Below are 19,317 nucleotides of genomic sequence, written 5' to 3' on the forward strand. Positions count from 1 at the left end.
CCGTGTTAGCCAGGACGGTCTCGATCTCCTGACCTCGTGATCCACCCGTCTCGGCCTCCCAAAGTGCTGGGATTACAGGCTTGAGCCACCGCGCCCAGCCTAATTTACTATGTCTTAATCTATTTAACACATTCTGAAATATCAATGTTTAAGTCAAAGGTTTTATACATGGGTCCACTTATTTCAAGTTCTCTGTCCACGTAATAGCTTCCTATCTTTGAAACATCTCAAATAGTTATTAATACAATCTAGGTCAACTAGTTTAAGAGATATTTTCTACTCTATTGCTCATCTTTTTAACTTTCCTCCACTCAAGTATTTATTGTGTAAACGTGCATTGATAACCAGATGTTATATGAGTGAATGCTAAACACTTCCTGTTAAACAAAATCAGTTTTATCAAATATTAAATCCACAATATTTTCCTTGGCTTAAACTGAGTATTTGCTTTCTATTTTTCCATAATCATTGCAATCTTGCCAATAACTACATCACTTAAGCTTTCTTTTTCACAACTGCAGGCAAAGATTTTAAACTCTGACATACATTTACGTTAAACACACAAAGTAGACAACAAAATTTCAAGTAAAATAAATTGTATCCACATCTATTGGACCAAACAGGTCTCAACATCTAGATTTTACTTCTATAAATTACACAAATACATCGTACATTCTTAAATAATGAATGCTTACAATATTGATTTGTAAGCCTTTCCATATAAAATGACTTAACACAGGAATGTGAATGAATCAATATTACTATTATAGATTGCAACACTCTTTTGATTTTGTCTTTTGTGGCTGTTGTTTTATCTTCCCAGTTTCCACAGACTACCGTACCAGTCCTTTTGCTTTGGCTATGAAATCTGTTTGAGCTGAATGAGGCAACACTGGTTATTAAGGCTTATTTCTATGATGGAGTATTATCCTTAAATCTGATGCCATTTCCAGAAAACGGTGAGAGAAATCACAGCTATCTTGAATCTTCAGGCTCTGTTTTGATGACTTTCTTTTCTAAGGTAAAAGCTGAGTGAGGGTAGTCTTTTAAAATCCCAAGGCTCTCTACATAAAAATGGAAACAAAGTGAGTTGATATTTTAAATCAATGGACTACAAAAATCAAACAAAGTTTTAAAACAAACCCCCACACTCCATACCAAAGAGTATCAACTATTCATGATTCTGCAATTCCATATAAAATTTCTGTTCATAGAGCTATTAAGAGCTTGGATTCTGGATTTAAATTTCAACTCTGCCAATTACTAGGTGTATACATCTCTGGGCAAGTTATACACCTCTTTAAGCCTTACTGTCTTCATCTATAAAATAGGAATAGTATCTACATAAAGTGGCATGAAAGTTAAATAATGAAATGCACATAAAACATTTAGCATACAGAACATATTAATTTTTATTTAATGCTTGATCCAACATGATAAATATATAAAAGGAAACTGATTATTCATATGTAACTGTTACTGGTTAAATATTTACCATCAATGAAGGAATCAGACTGAAAAATATCTTCATAACCTTGGAACTATTTTTTAAAGTTCTTCTGACAATGACATATTAAGGTGGGAGAAATAGGGATAAAATAATGAACACTATTTTCATAAGAAATCATTCCATGGAGTTCTATGTGTATAGTTATTTCAACCATACACAAACACTACATAATAACAGTCAAATGTAACCTTTATGTAAAGTACAAATACTGGGAGATATGTACACATACATATACGTGCAAACATCCATATCACATACATTCACACCTTGGATTCTAGAAAGTAATCAATACTAATAGCTTATCTGAAATTAAATAGTTCAATTTATGAATCCTCTCTAAACAGAAGGGGATTTTAAATTCTGTGTAAGAGTAATAAAAAAAGTAGCTTCTATTTATTGAATTCCTGCTGGCTGGAATAGATAGTGTACGATGCAGGTACACTGTATTGTTTAATCCTCATAACTACCCTACGAGGTAGAAACTACTTCGCTTTTACAGATGAAGCAACTGAAGGACAGGGTGTTTAAGTAACTCAGTCAGGGTCACTCAGTCAAGTGTCAGTGCTAAGATCTGGACCCAGGCTTGCACTATATGAAACCTGTATTTCTACTCAGTTAAAAATAAAGAAAAAGGCTTTTTCAGGCATTTCTTCATTTGGTTCTACATAAAGATCTAGATCAATTCTATCTCTATGTAATGTATCTCCATGAAATATGTATATATGCCCCATGACAAGACACATGATCAATGTAATTGGAGTATTCCTGTTATATAGTCTTCTAAGGAATATAAATTGGTAAAACGTGGTTTTTTGTTCATTTTTAAAAAACTTTAAAGAATAGATCACTTTTTTTGTGCTGTGGAAAACATGAGACCAAGATGTCAGCTTTTTAGGATGATTTCAATTTCTCAACCTCCCTCTGACATTATTAAAGTGGCTACAATCAAGTATGCAATAGCATGCTATAAAGTCACAGCACCAGAACATTATTTAGAACTTGTCTTTTTAGCATCTGCTACCAAGAGTATGATCTAAAATTGAAAGATATAAATGCTCTTGATAACTTTTTTTCTAGTAAATACATAATTCATTCTATCTAGATAGCATGAATGTAAAGTCAGGTTTAATCCTAATGCTTATAAAACTACACTTCCCACTGACTTACAACGCAAATTTGGAGCTATTTATTTGACTTTAGCTACCTCATCTATAAAATCAGTGACTGTGATTAAGTGACTCCTAAAGCGACTTTAAGACTTGGAATGATAACAGATTCTTTCAAATGGTGCTGGTCTCTAATGCTTTAACTAGGTCTAACTCACTTTACTTGGGTAAAAATAGGTAAATATCTAACTATGATAAGGAGCTGCTCATCCTTTTATGGAATTCAGTTTACTTCTGAAATGTGAGTATCACCTCCAAAATGCATCTGCATGAAAAGTCTAGATTTTGATACACAAGGTTTTCTCAGTGTCAAAGCAAACATGTAGTCCATCAATTTCATATTATGTTATTGCCCAAAAAGGTAGTAACACAACTCAAACCAGCTATTTATTATTAAACTTTCATATAAACATCACCATTCATATAATGGTGAATCAAAGTAATCTCAACTTTTATGAGTTTTCCCTGTCATTGTTCGGAATATGAAGTTTGCAAAAAGACTAGCGAGATCAGCCAGTGTTATGGCAATCTATCACTTCCAAGGGGAGAAAAATTGACAACTGAGCATCACTTATCCAAAATGCCTGGGACCAGGAAGTGCTTTGGATTTCAAGTTTTTTCAGATTTTGGACTATTTGCATTATACTTAAGGGTCAGCATTCCAAATCTGGAATGTTCTAATGGGGGTTTCCTTTCAGTGTCATTCTGACACTCAAAAAGTTTTGGATCCTGGAGCATTTCGAATTTTCCAAATGGGGATACTCAACCTGTAGGAACACTGTCAGTGATGACATTTTTTTTTGGTGGGGGAGGGAATAGGAGAACAGAATTTAAAGATCCTTTTATTCAAGTGTTACCCTCTCATCATATAGCACGTTCTCACCTGATGAGTGGGACTTTGCCTCACTGGGGTAAAGTCTGCTCAGCTCCCCATCCACCACAAAATGATGGGGTTGTCTGTTCTGTAAATTAGGCATTCGAAGATTCAAAGGTCTTTCTCCTAATGAAAAGAAAAAAGAAATATGCATAATATTAAAAACACACTATGGTTTTTCTGAAAAATAAATTTTCAAAAATTGCCTGAACACTCCTTAGGAAAAAAGTGAGGAAAGTCAACGAGCACTGAAGAATTTAAATAAGACTTGGAAAAAACATTTTAAATAATAATTTAAGAGGAAAATGGCAAGTCATTTCATGCTAGTCCCAAGGTTTACAATTCTGCCAGGATATTTTTAAGAGCTAAACAAAAGACTGGGAATTCCAGTAAGCATTCCAGTTTTGGCATATAATACATCTCCTCTATAAGACATTTTCTTACTAGTGCAACCATTTTACCAAGGCATGTCATTAATCATAGAATAACAAGTACTAGAAAGACAGAGAAGGCTTCAAGCCAATTACAGATTAAAAAAAACAACAAAATGACAGCAAAATCCAAGAAAAAACAGATTTAGCACAAATATGGGAAAAAAATTATACACCCAATCATGTTGTCATGTACTGAAATCCACCACATTAGCAAACTGTCACCCCACACTGAATTATCCTGGTGTCACAAATTAGAGTCACCAAATCTTTAATAACCGCCTTTGCTTCTTAACATGTTAAGGACAACTGGAGAAGTTAAACAAGACCTCAACTCAAAGGTTCCTGTAATCTTTTTAAAAGGAAGTTTCTTCTCTTTCAGTACTCTGATCTGTTGACACATGTAATATTTCACTCCATGGCTTGAGAATCCTTGTTAAGATGGTATTCTTACCTAGAAATTCTTTTTTTTTTTTTTTTTTTTTTTTACAATAATAACCATTCTCTAGAAAAGTATAACAATAACATATAAAAAGGAAGCACTACAAAATTATTTTTTTCTTCAAACAGTTATTGCTATTTGAAACTAGGGGATACATGTATATACTTATAACCTGTACATCTCCCTCCAGGTAAGCTCCAGGTAAACAGAGATTTGTTCTCTGCTGCATCTTCAGTGCCTAGGAGAGTGCCTGGAACGTAGGAAATGCTAATAAAATGCCTGTTGAATGAGCAAATAACAATGGCTTGGGATTTTCTCTATGTGAGGATGTGAAAAGAATGAAGTACTTCGTAGAATGGTAAAAACACTCACGAATCACATGACTTTCTAAACCTGAGTTGTACTCTGTCATAATACTTTAGAAGCAGTTACCATATTCTTTTAAGAAGCAGATGTTGTAAATTTCACAAACTTGTTTTGGAAGTCTAAAAAACTATGAAGTTTTGGTCATTTAAAAAGGATAAACATCTCTCCTGGAATCTGTTTCTTTGGGGAAAATAATCTGTACTGCTGACATCTCACATTCCCACCAACTCCTTACAAAATAATACATGTCAATCTCAGGTGCCAACTGCTTAAAGATTAAAACATTTACAAATTAAAATTTGCAGGATAAATTATTTCCTTTTTAGAAAATGAAGAATTTAAAAATTAACTTTGATAAGAGAACCTGTAAAATAATCTCTACAAAATATCATAATTTAAAAATCAGCCACTGTCTTCTGTTTCTCTTTGAAGTGCACATAGTGGCCCTAAAGGTGGAGGATACTCTAAAGATGTACCTTGTCCATCTGAGTTATCGGAAGTCAAGCCGTTAGGACTGTGCTCTTCTGAGCTCTGCCTGTAAAGCCCTGCAGACAACCTCCTCTCGGCATGCTGTAGTCTCTCATAGCCAGCTTGGTTGCAAAGGAACTCCATCTGCTTTGCCATCACCTTTTCAGGCTGCTAGTAAGTAAAGCAAAAATCAGATCAGTAACTGAAACATTCTAGATTTTTTAATGGTTTAAAGATGCCAATTTCAGACTCCAGCAAATATATTTAGTATTCATTAAAATTAGTTCATACTTCACGTGGTATACAAATTCCATAAATATGCATAGATGTCTATATCATCATGTTAAAACATAAAAGGCTGGATATTGTACAAAAGATAACAGCTTTCTTCTCAATTCTTTCAAGAGAATTCCATGTCAGTTCAAAAGCAACATAACCTTACCTTTGTTTTCCAAGGTACTAAGTCCTTTAAAGGATTTTTAAAAAAGAAATCTAAAAGCAACAGCAACATCTGCTATAAACTACTTCTAACACTTGGGGCGAAATCTTGGCATTTTTATTTTAGGATCTGGCAGTACACAGACTGATCTGATGACAATATGTTTGGAGGAGAAAAGGTGTAAAACGGCTGTCTAGAAGAACAAGACAAACACACCTCCCACTAAAATTAAACAATGTAAATTATGCAGAAAAACATCAGTGCCAATAAGCATTTTCACCTTCATCATGAAACTGCAGTATTTCCCAACCAATCATAAAAAGGCATATTTTAAATATACAATTAAGTCAACTGACATATAAATTTATCTCTGCATGTGTTTTATAAGTTCCTTTTCAATGCTCTAAATTACTTATATGTGATATTCAGAGCAGTGTATTTGTGGTGTTTTGCCAAGGAGATAATAGTCAAAATGCACAGATATGAATCACTACCATGCTATATAAAAGTGTAGGACAAGAAAGCTTCTATATAAAATTGGTTACAAAAAGCCCTGATCCACAATGTAAAAATCATTAGGTAAAATGTATTAGTTTACAGAATAAACATAATAAACACTTATACTATTTTTCTGAATGCATATAAACCAAATCAAAAGTAACTACAACTTCATTTCATTTGAAATTGTTACTAAATTGACAAAATTTAAATAAGCATATCTGAGGTAAAAAATGTATTTTTCATTCTAACATGAAAAAAACAAAACTTAGCAGTACTAAATTTGACCAAAAGCAAGTTATTACAAGAAAGTTGTTCAACAGGAATAAAAGCTTACAGTGCTTTCTAAAAGATGCTTGCAGAAAGCATTTTAAAATTTTAATTTCAGTATACAGACACAATTAAATAACTTAATGGCAAAAGCACCTGAAGCCACGTATTCATTTAACAGTTTTTCAATAAATATGAATGTAAAAGATTTAACAATAATTACAATGTTTATATTAATATTTTATTGAGAACTAGTATTATTTTATCTCAGAGTTGTATTACACACAGCCAGGGTCAACATGGCTGGTTTTCCTGATTATCAAACTGTTTAAGTTTTCTTGAGTACAGAATCTGTCTCACTTCCTACAAAACTACAAGAATAAATAAGTAGCACCATATCAGATTCCGTTCATAAACTGAATCAAACCAAGTTGTTATCGCTCTCATGTTGATACAGCTGTGGCTCAGATGACGTTTTAAAAAACAACCGGAAATAAAAAGTCAGTCCTCAAACACTTAAAACTGAAGCTAGTTGAAGTAGTCATTTATTTTTTAACCTTCAGATACTATTATGAAATAATAACTGGGAGTTTATGTTACCTGTGAACTAAGAGCTGCAAGTTCTTCACTCTTAGCTCTAGCCTGCTGGAAGAGCGTTTGCACAGAATCCTGGAAATCTGGAAACCCATCCTGTGGGTCAAATAAGAAGTCCTTTATATTTAGAGTTTGTAAATAATAAAATATTATCAAAAACTTGGAAAATAAAGCAAACTCTTAATCTCACTACCTGAATAATCATGATTAAGATTTTAATAGTTATAAAATCTTTCATTGGTTATAAAATATTTCATTTCAGCCTTTTATGAAACATACATTATTTTCTACAGCTGTAACCTCAGTAGAAACATAAATAAGATGAAAAATGTCATCATACCCATTGTTTTACACTGGAAAGCAGGCTTTATGATCATTGATAATAATGGTTATATAACATTTCACCTAGGCTGGGTGCAGTGTCTCACTCCTGTAATCCCAGCACTTTGGGAGGCCAAGGTGGGCGGATCACCTGAGGTCAGGAGTTCGAGACCAGCCTGTCCAACATGGTAAAACCCCATCTCTACTAAAACAAACAAACAAAAAAACATAAATTAGCTGGGAACGGTAGCACCTGCCAGAAATCCCAGCTACTAGGGAGGCTGGGCAGCTACTTGGGAGGCTGAGGCATGAGAATCGCTTGAACCCAGGAGGCGGAGGTTGCAGTGAGCCGAGACTGCACCACTGCACTCCAGCCTGGGTGACAAAGTGAGATTCTTTCTCAAAAAAAAAAAATAAATAAATAAATAAAATAAAATAAAATAAAAAAATAAAATAAAAAACATTTAACCCAGTGGGGCGTTTGACTAGCCACTATCCTCGCATTGGACATTTTTTTTTCTTTTCCTAATTTTTGGTTTTATGAAAAACACTGCAAAAATATTTTCATAGAGATAGCATTTTTGATAGCTTAGATTATCTACTACAAAAGATTCCCAGAAGCAGAATTACTGCAGAGATAGTATTTTTGTGCTTACATACTTTTGCTAAACCTATAGAGGGCCTTTACTAGTTTATCATACCACAAACAATATATGACAATTTCCTTGTCAGCACTAAGTATTCTTGTTTTCTTAATTTATGCCAATTTATCTATACTTTTGATACTAAAAAATCATTTAATTTTTATATGCCTGTTTTATATGCTATAGTTGTACATACTTTTATTTTGTGATTTCAACTGCTGCTATAAAGTTTAGAGAAATTCTGCTTCAGGAAATTCTGCTTCAGAAATTTGGTAAGTATTCAAATCTACCCTCTAGTTTTTCTAAAACTTTGATTTGTTTTTAAAATTTAACCGTCTAACCTATCAGAAATTAATTTTGTTACATGGAATGTGGCTAACGATCCAAACTAAACTTTCTTTAAAGTGCTACCCAATAATCCCAACCTGAATTGCTCAAGGATTCCTTCATGTTGGCTTGTGATTTCTCCTTTATCATATCCTATGACAGGAAACGGAGTTTTGGAATTCGAAAGGCCTGTATTTGTGTTCCAATTCCACCACTCACTAGCTATGTGACACTGGATAAGTAACTTAACCTTTCTTAACTTCAGTTTCCTCATAGGAAAATTGAGGACAGGACAACCTATCTATTAGGATTGTTGTGAGGACCAAATGAGATAAAGCAAGTGAGATAATGCCTTCAACATGAAATAACTACTAAACAGGTATATCAATACATACTAAATTCCTATAATAAACAGGGCCTATCTGGGGGGCAGTGGACAATACTTCAACTTAAATTACTTCCATTTTATACTTGGTATTCCACCTACTACTTTTTTCAAAGTTTTCTTTTTCTGCTGTTTATTGCTCATGAACATTATAACTACAAAATATCATGACAGCATGGTTTTAGTAACTTTAGTGAAACCACCTAAAGGACTCCTCACAGAAATTAGCACGAACAATTAAACTCCAAAACATTATTTCTCCCCTTCTTTGATAAGCTATATATTTGCAGCAGAGGGCAAATCCTTAAAAACCAAAGTTCTTACAATACACAGCAGAAAAAGATGCAATGATGTAATAATAACAAACTATTTTACCTTATTTGGGATATAAGATAGTGGTTCAAAAATTTTCCCCCATCAGGGTCTTTTCAATAAATTATTTCTCCACTGCAGATTTCACATTTTCAAAAATTTTATCTATCAAAATACATTCCCCAAGTAATAATTTGCTATTTTTAAAATTCAAAGACATGATATACAGCCAAGAGCTAATAAACTTGACGTCTTAAGATGGTCCTATATAGCTTTATCGTGGGCCAGTATGTAATTAGCACTTCTGAAGTGCTGAAAATAGCCACTCTGCTAGGTTTCTATGTTGGCTCACAGATGTGTATGGAACATAATCACAAAACAAGCTAACATGAACTTCATACAAGTGTATACAGTCCAAGCTAAATCCAAAGTTCACTTTTTCTTAGCCATTTCAATTTTCTTATAAATAAGTTTTCTTATTTATTTAGACTGAAAAACCCAACTTTCTCTTTAGCAAACCCCCACCCCACTGGAACTGCTTAAGTTCTCAAGTTCAGTGAGGTAAGCTAGGAGAAGAGTTAGAACAATTTCAATATGAGCGGTTATCGCTTTCCAGGAATCTACAATGTACCAGTCCCTATGTTCTATATTTTATGTTCATTATTTCATTTAATCTTCATCACATTCAAGACTGGGTTTCCCTTTTTTTTTTTTTTTTTTTACAGCTTCAAAGCCAACACTCAGTCCATAAATTCAAACAGTTACAACCTTTATGAAACTCACAAGAATACAGGCATTTCCATAAACAGAAATTATAGCTCTGTTTTTCATAAGCTGAACAGGCTTTAACTGTATGACTTGCACTGAGTTCAAAACTCAACTCTACTACTTATTTGCTGTGATACTGGGTAGATTATTTCATCTCTCTGTATCTATTTTCTCATCTATAAACTGGGGATAACAATAGTACTTCACTTACAGAATCATTTTAAGGAAGCAGAAAATTCATGAAAAATACTTAACACAGTGCCTGGCACATAGGAATTACTTGATAAATGTTTGTTACTGATATCTGTTAAGTTCATCCAAAAAGCCACCAGATTTAATCAGAGTAAAGCACGATACTGGGGGAAAAAGAAATTTTATGGACAATTACAAAGTACAGACATCTTAGAGAAGGAAGAACTCAAAATTTAATAACTAAAATCAACCAGAGAATATTGAGCACATTGTTGGGGAACTATCTTAGTGAAGAGAACACTGGAAATCTAGAAACATGTGTTTATACATTCAACAAGAATGTCATGTCCACTCAGTTGATTCATACACTGTACTCAATATGGGAATACAATGGCAAACGAGATGGCCGTGCCTCGGGCGCTCCTGACAACACAGTCCAGGGAGGGAAATGGACGGAGATCCAGAGCACAGCAGAGGGTGCTGTGGCAGAGCAGGCGTCCCAGAGGTCAGGGTGTCTAGGCTGAGAGTTCTAAAAGCAAGCAGCTGGTACAGACGCCTGGAGGCAAAAGGAACAGGGCACACTCTGGGAAGCTGGAAAATATTCAATATACACTGAAAAAGAGGGAGTGGCGAGGGAAGGTGGAAACATAGGGCCAGATTCTGTAAGCCCTTGTAAGCTATGTTAAGAATTTTAGATTTTATCTTAAATACAAAGAGAAGCCATTGAAAGTCTCAGGAAAGAGACTGATCGGATTTGCATTTCAGAAAGCACATGTGAATGTGATGGGGAGAATGCATGTGGAGGAGGGGGAGTTCAGGGTGGTGACAGGGACACCGGTTAGAGGGCTGCTGGTGAAGGCCCAGACCTGGACAGTGGCAGATGCCGCAGAAATAAGGCAACTGAGAGTTTGGTTATGACATTTACTAGAATAAAGAACTCAAGATCACGAGGTCTGGGAGGGGCCAGAAAGCTAATGAATTCGGTTGAGCTCATTTGCTAGTGAGATCTCCGTGTGTAGATAAGCCAGGTAAGCAGGAGCAGTGAGTTTGGAGCTTGGGGTAAAATCAGGGCTGGAGACCCAGATTAGAGGGTTATCAGTTCATTAGTAGAATCTGAGTGGAGTGTGGAGTGCACCAATCAGAATCCCCATGAGCCCCAACGCCTCAATACTGTTTCTGGAAGAGCTTGCAGGAGAAAGGTATGATCTAGTCATTTTACATTAGGAACCAGCTGCGTGATCTCAGGCAAAAAAGTAAATCTCATTATTTCCAGTGATCCAAATTTTTAAATTAGGATTACACCACTGTGTATCTGCCCATTGGAAGTTTGTGGGGATTAAATAAAGTAATGCAAATAAGTGAACCTTGGAAAAGTACACATTGCCATATAAATATATGGTGGCACCAAAGTCAGGATTATTCAACCATGAGAATACTGAAAAAGCTGGATGGAGAACCTCAAACTCTACATGTGAAAGTTGCTGGAAAATGGACAGTGTCCCATCATTAATAAAGATAAATAAAAGCCTAAAATAAGTAATAAATAACAATATCCAAAGTAATCAGTGATCTCTCTGCAACTGAGTACATCAGTCATTATTTACTCCCACAGTCTTGACAGTTCATTGTGGATGGAAAAACTACAAAATCGAGTAGCTATCACTGCATGTCACATAAAGTAGATTTAAGGTCCCCAAAATACATGACTTAGAAATAAAAGTGAGAACATTCCCAAGAAACCGGTCTTTTTCACATTATGTTTGTTGCACAACTTTTGTTATATGTCTCGTAAGCTTGTTTCCCAGGCACCAGCTAGCTGCACCATGCTATGAGCGATCTATCTCCATGTCATATTTTTGGCTGATGCCATTAATCACAGTGTTTCCTTGCTGACGAGACTCTGGGTCTGATCACTGAGAAAATAAAAGATATAGGACGGAGGCTGGTGCATGACCTAATTACTCTCTTCCCATTGGTCTCCATCCCCATTCCTCCTCATCCTTTCTGCCGAACACTAGCAAGCTGCTTTAAAGCCACTGCTTAGCTGTCTCTAGATGACTTGTTACAGCAGATGTTCTCAACCCCACACGTGCATTTTCTTTTTTTCTAATCACACTTTCTGTATGAATAGCACATTGTAATGCTTCTGTTTTTCTGATCCAGAGGGGAAGAGTCTACGTCAAATTAGACCAGCTTTCTTTTCAACAAGCCTAGCAGCAGCGTAGGTGGATATTCTGACCCTCTTTCCTCCCCTTTCCTCGGTCTCCCACCCCCACCTGCTGGAACTGCTAGCAGATGTTTCCTTTAGGTCTTTCTTCTTCAAGCCTCAATTCTCTGACTTCCTGGGCTCTATTAACAAACCTCATTTCTTTCATCCACGTATCTCTGAATGCTTTGCACCTCTGACTCCCACAGGGTCAAGAATGCTGTCATTTCCCATCTGTGTCCAGTCTCCAGCAATTTCAGCAAATGAAGAAAACTCAAATGAGATATAGCACTCAGTCCAGTTAGTCAGCTGCCATCACCAGCTCGGAGACTGTAGCTTTATATATCCTTCCTCTCTTCTAAGATGTTACTTATAACATTGGAGTTAATGACTAATTTGTTCATGAACCTCAGTGTGTTCTTAATGAAAAAGAAAGGTTACCAATTGAATTCACTTTTAACTAACATTTAAAAAAATTTAGGAGAAGACAAGAGAGCCAGGGGACTTCGGCTCTTGATTTTTCAGCTCCTTGAATGAGCTGTCAAGCCACCTTAAATATGTTCTTTCATAGGTAGGACATAAGGAAATCAAACTAATTTTTCTGATTTACTCTGTTTATCTTCCCAACATAAGGTTTTCACTCATTGTAAACAATCGGCATATCAAATGAAAATTTCTTATATTTAAATATTTTGTACCTTACATTGCTAAATTTTCTACTCAAAACTCGTAACTGTTTACTAGATAAAATTTCTTGCATTAGAAAACAATAACTGCCACTATCCACCCTTTCCAAAGACTACCAGTTCTGCACACATTTCGCCCTTCACACGGCACTAGGAGGAAAGGTATAATCCCAATAGTGTTTTTTTCACAGGTAAGATGCTTTGTGAATGATCATTAGCACCTAGGAAGGTGGTACTGCTTTGACATTCAGGAATCAGACATAGATAGGAAGCCCTGGCTCTGCTACTGGATAGCAATTTGGCAACATGGGTGAAGATACTGAGCCTGTCTGGGTCTCTCCTTGGCTGTAAAACGGAAATCATAAAGCCTCCACATAGGTTAGACAAGAATGTTTGTGATAATGAATTCCAAATGCCTAGTAGGGACTGACACAAAATGAAAGCAATACAAAGTAGCAATTTTTACAACTGCCCCAGAACTGGAAGATTAATTAGAAGATCTAATGAAAAAGATAAGTAAGAATAAACAAAATATATTTTCATTTCACCTGAAAGTGGACTCACAGAGGGCTGTGTTCCAGTGGACATGTTATTCATCCAGGCTAAGCAGAAGGATTCCCAGCCTCACTTACTAAGTAGCATAAAGGGCTGAAGACACATTTCCCTAGAGATTTCATTCCAAATGGTAGGTTCCCTAAGGCACACCTAAGCTAGCAGGTGATCTTTTTCTCCATGTCCATTTCACATATTCTAGGAATTAAAGTTCAAAGTCTATTTTTTAATGTTCAACATATCCTGTAAGGACGAACGCTATTTAAGGACAACAGATTATCCTGAGTTCTTCTATGCAATGTGTATGCTGCTATTTTGCTTAAATCAAATAAATAACTAACTATCCTTTAAGGGAGAACAACCTACTACATAAATAAAAGCTCTCCAGGTAGAAAAATCAGACAAGTGAATGAGTTAAAACTTCATTCCACCCAAGCCTTCAGGTATAGATCAGGAAAATACAGTATTGAGCAACAAAAGATCTTACTGAGCTTCAACAAAGCCCTACTTGTATTAGTGTACCCTAATGCATTAATAATGACAAGCAATAAAATGCTTCTCTTTCCTTTACAGGTCAAATTATTTTGATGTCAAATCATCTGCTCAACATTGTATTTCTTTTTGTTCACTGTAAAAATTATCTTTTTAAGATGGAAAAAGCCAGCAATTTGGCACGTATGCTTATTGTTTGTTATAAAGGATTTCAGAACGCTTAAAGATTTAAAAGAAGAGAAAAACTTGTCTCATTAGTTTGGGTCCTGTAAGCAGAAATCTGTTACACTTTAAAATGGGCTAAGCTGAAGTTTATTTGTACATTACTTAAAACTTTTCTTTGAGACAGGGGTGCTCTGTTGCCCGGGCTGGAGTGCAGTGGCGCAGTGATCCTCCCACCTCAGCCTCCCGAGAAGCTGGGACTACAGGCGCATGCCATCACGCCTGGCTAATTTTTGTATGGATGGGGTTTTGCCACGTTGCCCAGGCTGCTCTCGAACTCCTGGACTCAAACAATCCACCTGCCTCAGCCTCCCAAAGTGCTGGGATTACAGGCGTAAGCCACCATGCCCAGCCTTGTATATTACTTTCTTTAAATAGAAGCTAATAAGCTGAGAATCACAAGAGAAAGATTCAAATGAAATAAGAGAAAAAGCATGTTAAAAGAATTCTAAATTCTTTCTAGTTTTATTTATGAGGTCCTTTTTGTCAATCACATTCCCTAGACAAACTTAATGTTCTCTAAACATGCTTGGTATCTTCTTATCTCTGTCTTTGCCCATGCTAGTCTATCTTTATAATGCCACCCCAATCCCCTCCCCACGTCCCTACCTTTTGAAATTCTACCCTTCTTTAAAAAACCGAGCTCAAATTACACCTTCCCAATAGTCTCCCCTGATCTCTTCTCATACCAGAAATTCTCCCTCTCCCCAGAAGTCATACAGAAGGTAGACATAAAGCACCAGTACTTGGTGAAAAGTTTTAAGGGAGTGGTAACTTTATACAGCCGGTACTATCTACCTCGTAACAGCTTCCAGCAATAGTTCTGGTATTTCAAATTTGACTTATAGTACAGCACAGACAAGGATTCACACCAACATCTACATGTGTAGGTATACATACACACAAGACACACACGTGTTCAAGAGATACTGATTACCTGCAATACACAAGTGCTTTTTAAGAAACCACAGAGAAACAAAACAAAATTAAAAACAAACCAACAACAAAAAAGTGAGCCACTGTCCTAAATTCAAAGGTATAGTTACTATTTATTTCTGGGAAACAAAATCAAGAGTCTAGTGTCTATAAAGGCATTTAAAGAAGCCTGAGGCTGATTGTCGCTTGTCTTCTTTAGGAAGGGTTAGAAGAGTTATTCACAGGAAAAAGAAACACTGATTATCTTAATTTTGAATCCAGAGCTGTTCAAGTGGCTTTGTGAACTCCAGTAAACCAATAAACTAACCATATAGAACTTCAAGTATCTCTAGTGAAGTATATTTAAAGGAACAGAAAGGTCACATCTAATGTTACAGCCCAATACTCTGGGCTTCTAGTAAGAAACTGAAAGCACTGTAATGAAATACAAGGCCTCTGAGAGGGTCAGAAAGACTTGCCAACAAAGCTCATCAAGAAACAACTGCAGCTCAAACAGTCCATGAGATTCATGATCACAAATTTCAATATTGAATAATGACCTCTAAAGCTAGACAAGTGTGGCTTAAATGTGAGCAGCCTGAATCATGATCACACTTAGGGCCAATAGTGAAAAACAGATATAGATGTATTTCTAGCCTAGCAACTAATTTTTTGGCCCCTGGGTAGTTTCTGTGCTCTCTTTCCTCTCAACCCTCCAATGGCACATGCCTTCTTAGCTGTTTCTATGTTCACCTGCCTTTCCCTTTCAGTAGCAGTGAGTCACTAACAGCCAAATCCACAGGGACCCTCTGTAACCTGTTATCTGGGGGAGCAAGAGATAACACACCTCACTAGTTATATCAATGTAGCCTTTTAGATAATTTCAACATTTTCTGAGTAAACTATCTTAAACATTATTCCAGAGCTAACAGCGAGGTAGGTTACAAATATAAGTAGTTTATTTTTTATTTTTTGGTTTATTTCGGTAGAGACAGGGTCTCCCCATGTTGCCCAGGCTGGTCTCGACCTCCTGAGCTCAAGCAATCCTTCTGTCTTGGCCTCCTAAAGTGTTGGGATTATAGGTGTGAGCCGCCATACCCAGCCCACATTTCTTTTTTTAATGTGGCTTTTTGTTTTTGACAAAATACTTTTCTTCCTTGAGAGTCACTGCTTTAGGATAAAGTGTTAAGTCAAAGATGCTTATCTGCAGCCATTCATTATTTCATTCTACAGATTTTATTAAATGCCTATTAGGTGCAAGACAGTTATAAACTCTAAGTATACAGCAGCAGATTCACAGATAAGAGATCTATTCTCATCCAATGGGGCAGACTGATAATAAATTTAAAATAAGTATCTAATAGTTTCAAATACCGGCAAATGCTATCAAAACAAACCAGGAGAATAAGCCTGAGTGTGATTATGGGGAGAGAGTGACCCCTTAGAAAGAGAGGCAGGGAAGTCAGGGGAAACACGGCTGTAACTTGAAGCCATCTAAAGAAATAGAAGTCTAGGTAGGGGGAAAACAGTGAGTGTTGAGGCATAAATGAGTTTGGCATGTTCAGGAACAGAAGTCAGTCAGTGTGGCTGGAACACAGTAAGAATGGAGAGTGTGGCAGCAGACAAGGTAGGAGATGCAAGGTGCAGTCAGAGTATGTGGGGTCTTAGATCCTTTAAAAAAAAAGCTTAGATTTTATTCCAGGTACGGTAGAAAGCCACTGAAAAGATTTAAGAAAGAAAGGGATTTATGTTTTTATAAGATAACTCTGGCTTAGGTATGAATAAAGGATTACTGCCATACAGATAGATACTCTGTAGATATAACTGATTATAGAAATTCAGGGTGGTCAAGTATAAGTTATCTGCTTTAACTTGAAATTAAATAATAGGATGGTTAAGAGAACACTGACCTCCATCTCCTGCCTAAAAGAAAAAGAAAGGAAGGAGCCGCCTGACCAGATTTCCACTCTGCTGCAACCTAGACTTTTAAAAAAGTATTTGTAAGAAATAATAGTTCTGAAACCATTCTATAGTTCTGAGAGTCCTAAGAAACGTATGCTTTTCTTAACTCCCACCTTACCACTTGCAAATCTAAAGTCAAAAGAGCAGGCTCAACCGTGACTCTCTAAAAGAGGCTTTAGTGTCTGTAATTTATAGTTACTAAATTATCATTTCCCTTAGATAGTTAATATAAAGAAACGAAAAGTTAGCTCCTCTGTATTTGATGACTAATGATGTAAATAAGACTATACAAGGAATGGTTTAACCAGTAAAGTTTTAAATCTGTAAGAAACACCAACTGCAAATCAACCTTTGATAAACTGACTGGACTAGTCACCAAAGTTTTCTTTTAAGAATTTCTTTGGATTAGGCATGGTGGTTTCACACCTGTAATCCCAGAACTTTGGGAGGCCAAGGAGGGAGGATCACTTGAACCCAGGAGTTCAAGTGCAAGACCAGCCTGGGCAACATAGTGAGACCACATCTCTACAAGAAAAAAAAGTTTAAAAAAAATTTCCTTGGTCTGCTAATTCAAATTACTGTAAATATTGTATTTCAAAGTTACAAAATTCTGTATTTTTTAAAGATTTATTGAAAGCCATTTTTCACCAGTTTATGGGACCATCTTTTTTGTTTTGTCTTAGCTAGTTAAGATTTTGCTTGATCTTAAAACAAAAACAAACATTATTAGCATAAGAAAATGTAACATATGACCATACCTCCACTTTAATTCTCTTTGGGGATAATTCATCTCTTTCTCCACATTTTGACCTAAGGGAAAGAGGAGAGGAAAAAAACCAAAAACTTGAGAAAGTAACAGATTTTATTCCAACGGCATCTCAGCCTATAATCTTCCACCAAAATATATACCCTGAAACTCCAACACCAGAAATGACATATTCATAATGAACATTAAAATAATGAAGAAAATATCTTTCATCATGTCCAAATTAACACTAGGGGAATGTACAGATATAATCATACATTTTAAAAGGACACTACCTAAGAACTCCCCACCTCTGGCTTTGGTATGAAAGCCACTCAATAATTTTTTTTTTTTTGAGACGGGGTCTCGCTGTGTTACCCAGACTAGCCACAAAGTCCTAGGCTCAAATGATCCTCCCACCTCAGCCTCCCAAATTGCTGGGATTACAGGCATGAGCCACTGTGCCCAACCTAGCACCTAATAAATATTTAATGATCATCACATAATGAAAAAATAAAATCAAGGAGGATATCCCTTTATGGTTCAGTAGGAATAATTTAGGATAAAATGACTAAAATGACCATTTAAGATGCATGTTTATGGCTACATGAGATTAAAATGCATTTTGTCTATCTACAGAAACTACAGATGTATTTACCCTGACCCAGCAATTTCTCTGCTGGGAAAACCTATCCCAGAGGTACCTACACATATATAAAATGATGCTCCATCAATGGTAAGACACATAATTATTTCATGTACCACTATGAAATTAATTAAACTATGACAAGCCATCAACTACATTATACTTCAATATAAAAGATGTTAAAATGTGAAAAAGTACACTTCAGAATCAACAAAACATACTATGTATGATGTTATTTATTACAGTATTTACAATGAAAGACTAGACACAACCCCAGTAGCCATCAATAGGGTGTGGGGCTAAATGAATCACGGCACATCCACACAATTCAATACCATGCAGTCGTAAAAAATAATGAGGGCACCTTAGGAGTCCAAGGTGGCTTCTAAATTATATAGAAGTGTTAATATATTTTAAAGTACATTTAACTTTAAAAGGATAGATTAGGCCAGGCACGGTGGCTCATGCCTGTAATTCCAGCACTTTGGGAGGCTGAGGTGGGCGGATCACAAGGTCAAGCGATGGAGACCATTCTGGCCAACATGGTGAAACCCCGTCTCTACTAAAAATACAAAAATTAGCTGGGCATGGTGGCGCATGCCTGTAGTCCCAGCTACCTGGGAGGCTGAGACAAGAGAATCACTTGAACCCAGGAGGTGGAGGTTGCAGTAAGCTGAGATTGAGCTATTGCACTCTAGCCTGGCAACAGAGCAAGACTCCGTCTCAAAAAAATAAAGAAAAAGAAAAAAAAGAAAGGTGAAGGTAAATACTAGAAGAAACAGCTAAAAATCACTGAAGGCAGTTGCCTCTGGAACGTGGAAGTGAGAAGTGGGAAGGCAGAGCACAGGAATCGTCGAGTTTCACTGAAAGCCTTACGTATTGTA

At 36.1% G+C, this 19,317-nt stretch overlaps 1 protein-coding gene across 5 annotated transcripts in view; it reads right to left on the minus strand.

The window, feature by feature from the left end:
- Positions 1–579: 579 nt before the first annotated feature.
- The window catches only part of NAB1 (NGFI-A binding protein 1), a 39,531-nt gene continuing 20,793 nt past the window's right edge, over positions 580–19,317 (minus strand). For 4 of the 5 annotated variants that reach the window (XM_033230828.1, XM_033230826.1, XM_033230823.1 and 1 more), the window contains 5 exons: positions 17,801–17,852; positions 7,065–7,154; positions 5,266–5,428; positions 3,560–3,676; positions 580–1,064 (listed from right to left, as the gene is read on the minus strand). In XM_033230828.1, the coding sequence (XP_033086719.1) occupies positions 976–1,064; positions 3,560–3,676; positions 5,266–5,428; positions 7,065–7,154; positions 17,801–17,852 (511 nt within the window). In that variant the 3' untranslated portion in view covers positions 580–975. The remainder of the gene's footprint in view (positions 1,065–3,559; positions 3,677–5,265; positions 5,429–7,064; positions 7,155–17,800; positions 17,853–19,317) is intronic. The other variant, XM_033230824.1, reaches the window with a different exon arrangement.

Source organism: Trachypithecus francoisi, unplaced genomic scaffold, assembly GCF_009764315.1.
Source record: "Trachypithecus francoisi isolate TF-2019V2 unplaced genomic scaffold, Tfra_2.0 Lachesis_group13, whole genome shotgun sequence".
NCBI classification, from domain to species: Eukaryota; Metazoa; Chordata; class Mammalia; order Primates; family Cercopithecidae; genus Trachypithecus; species Trachypithecus francoisi.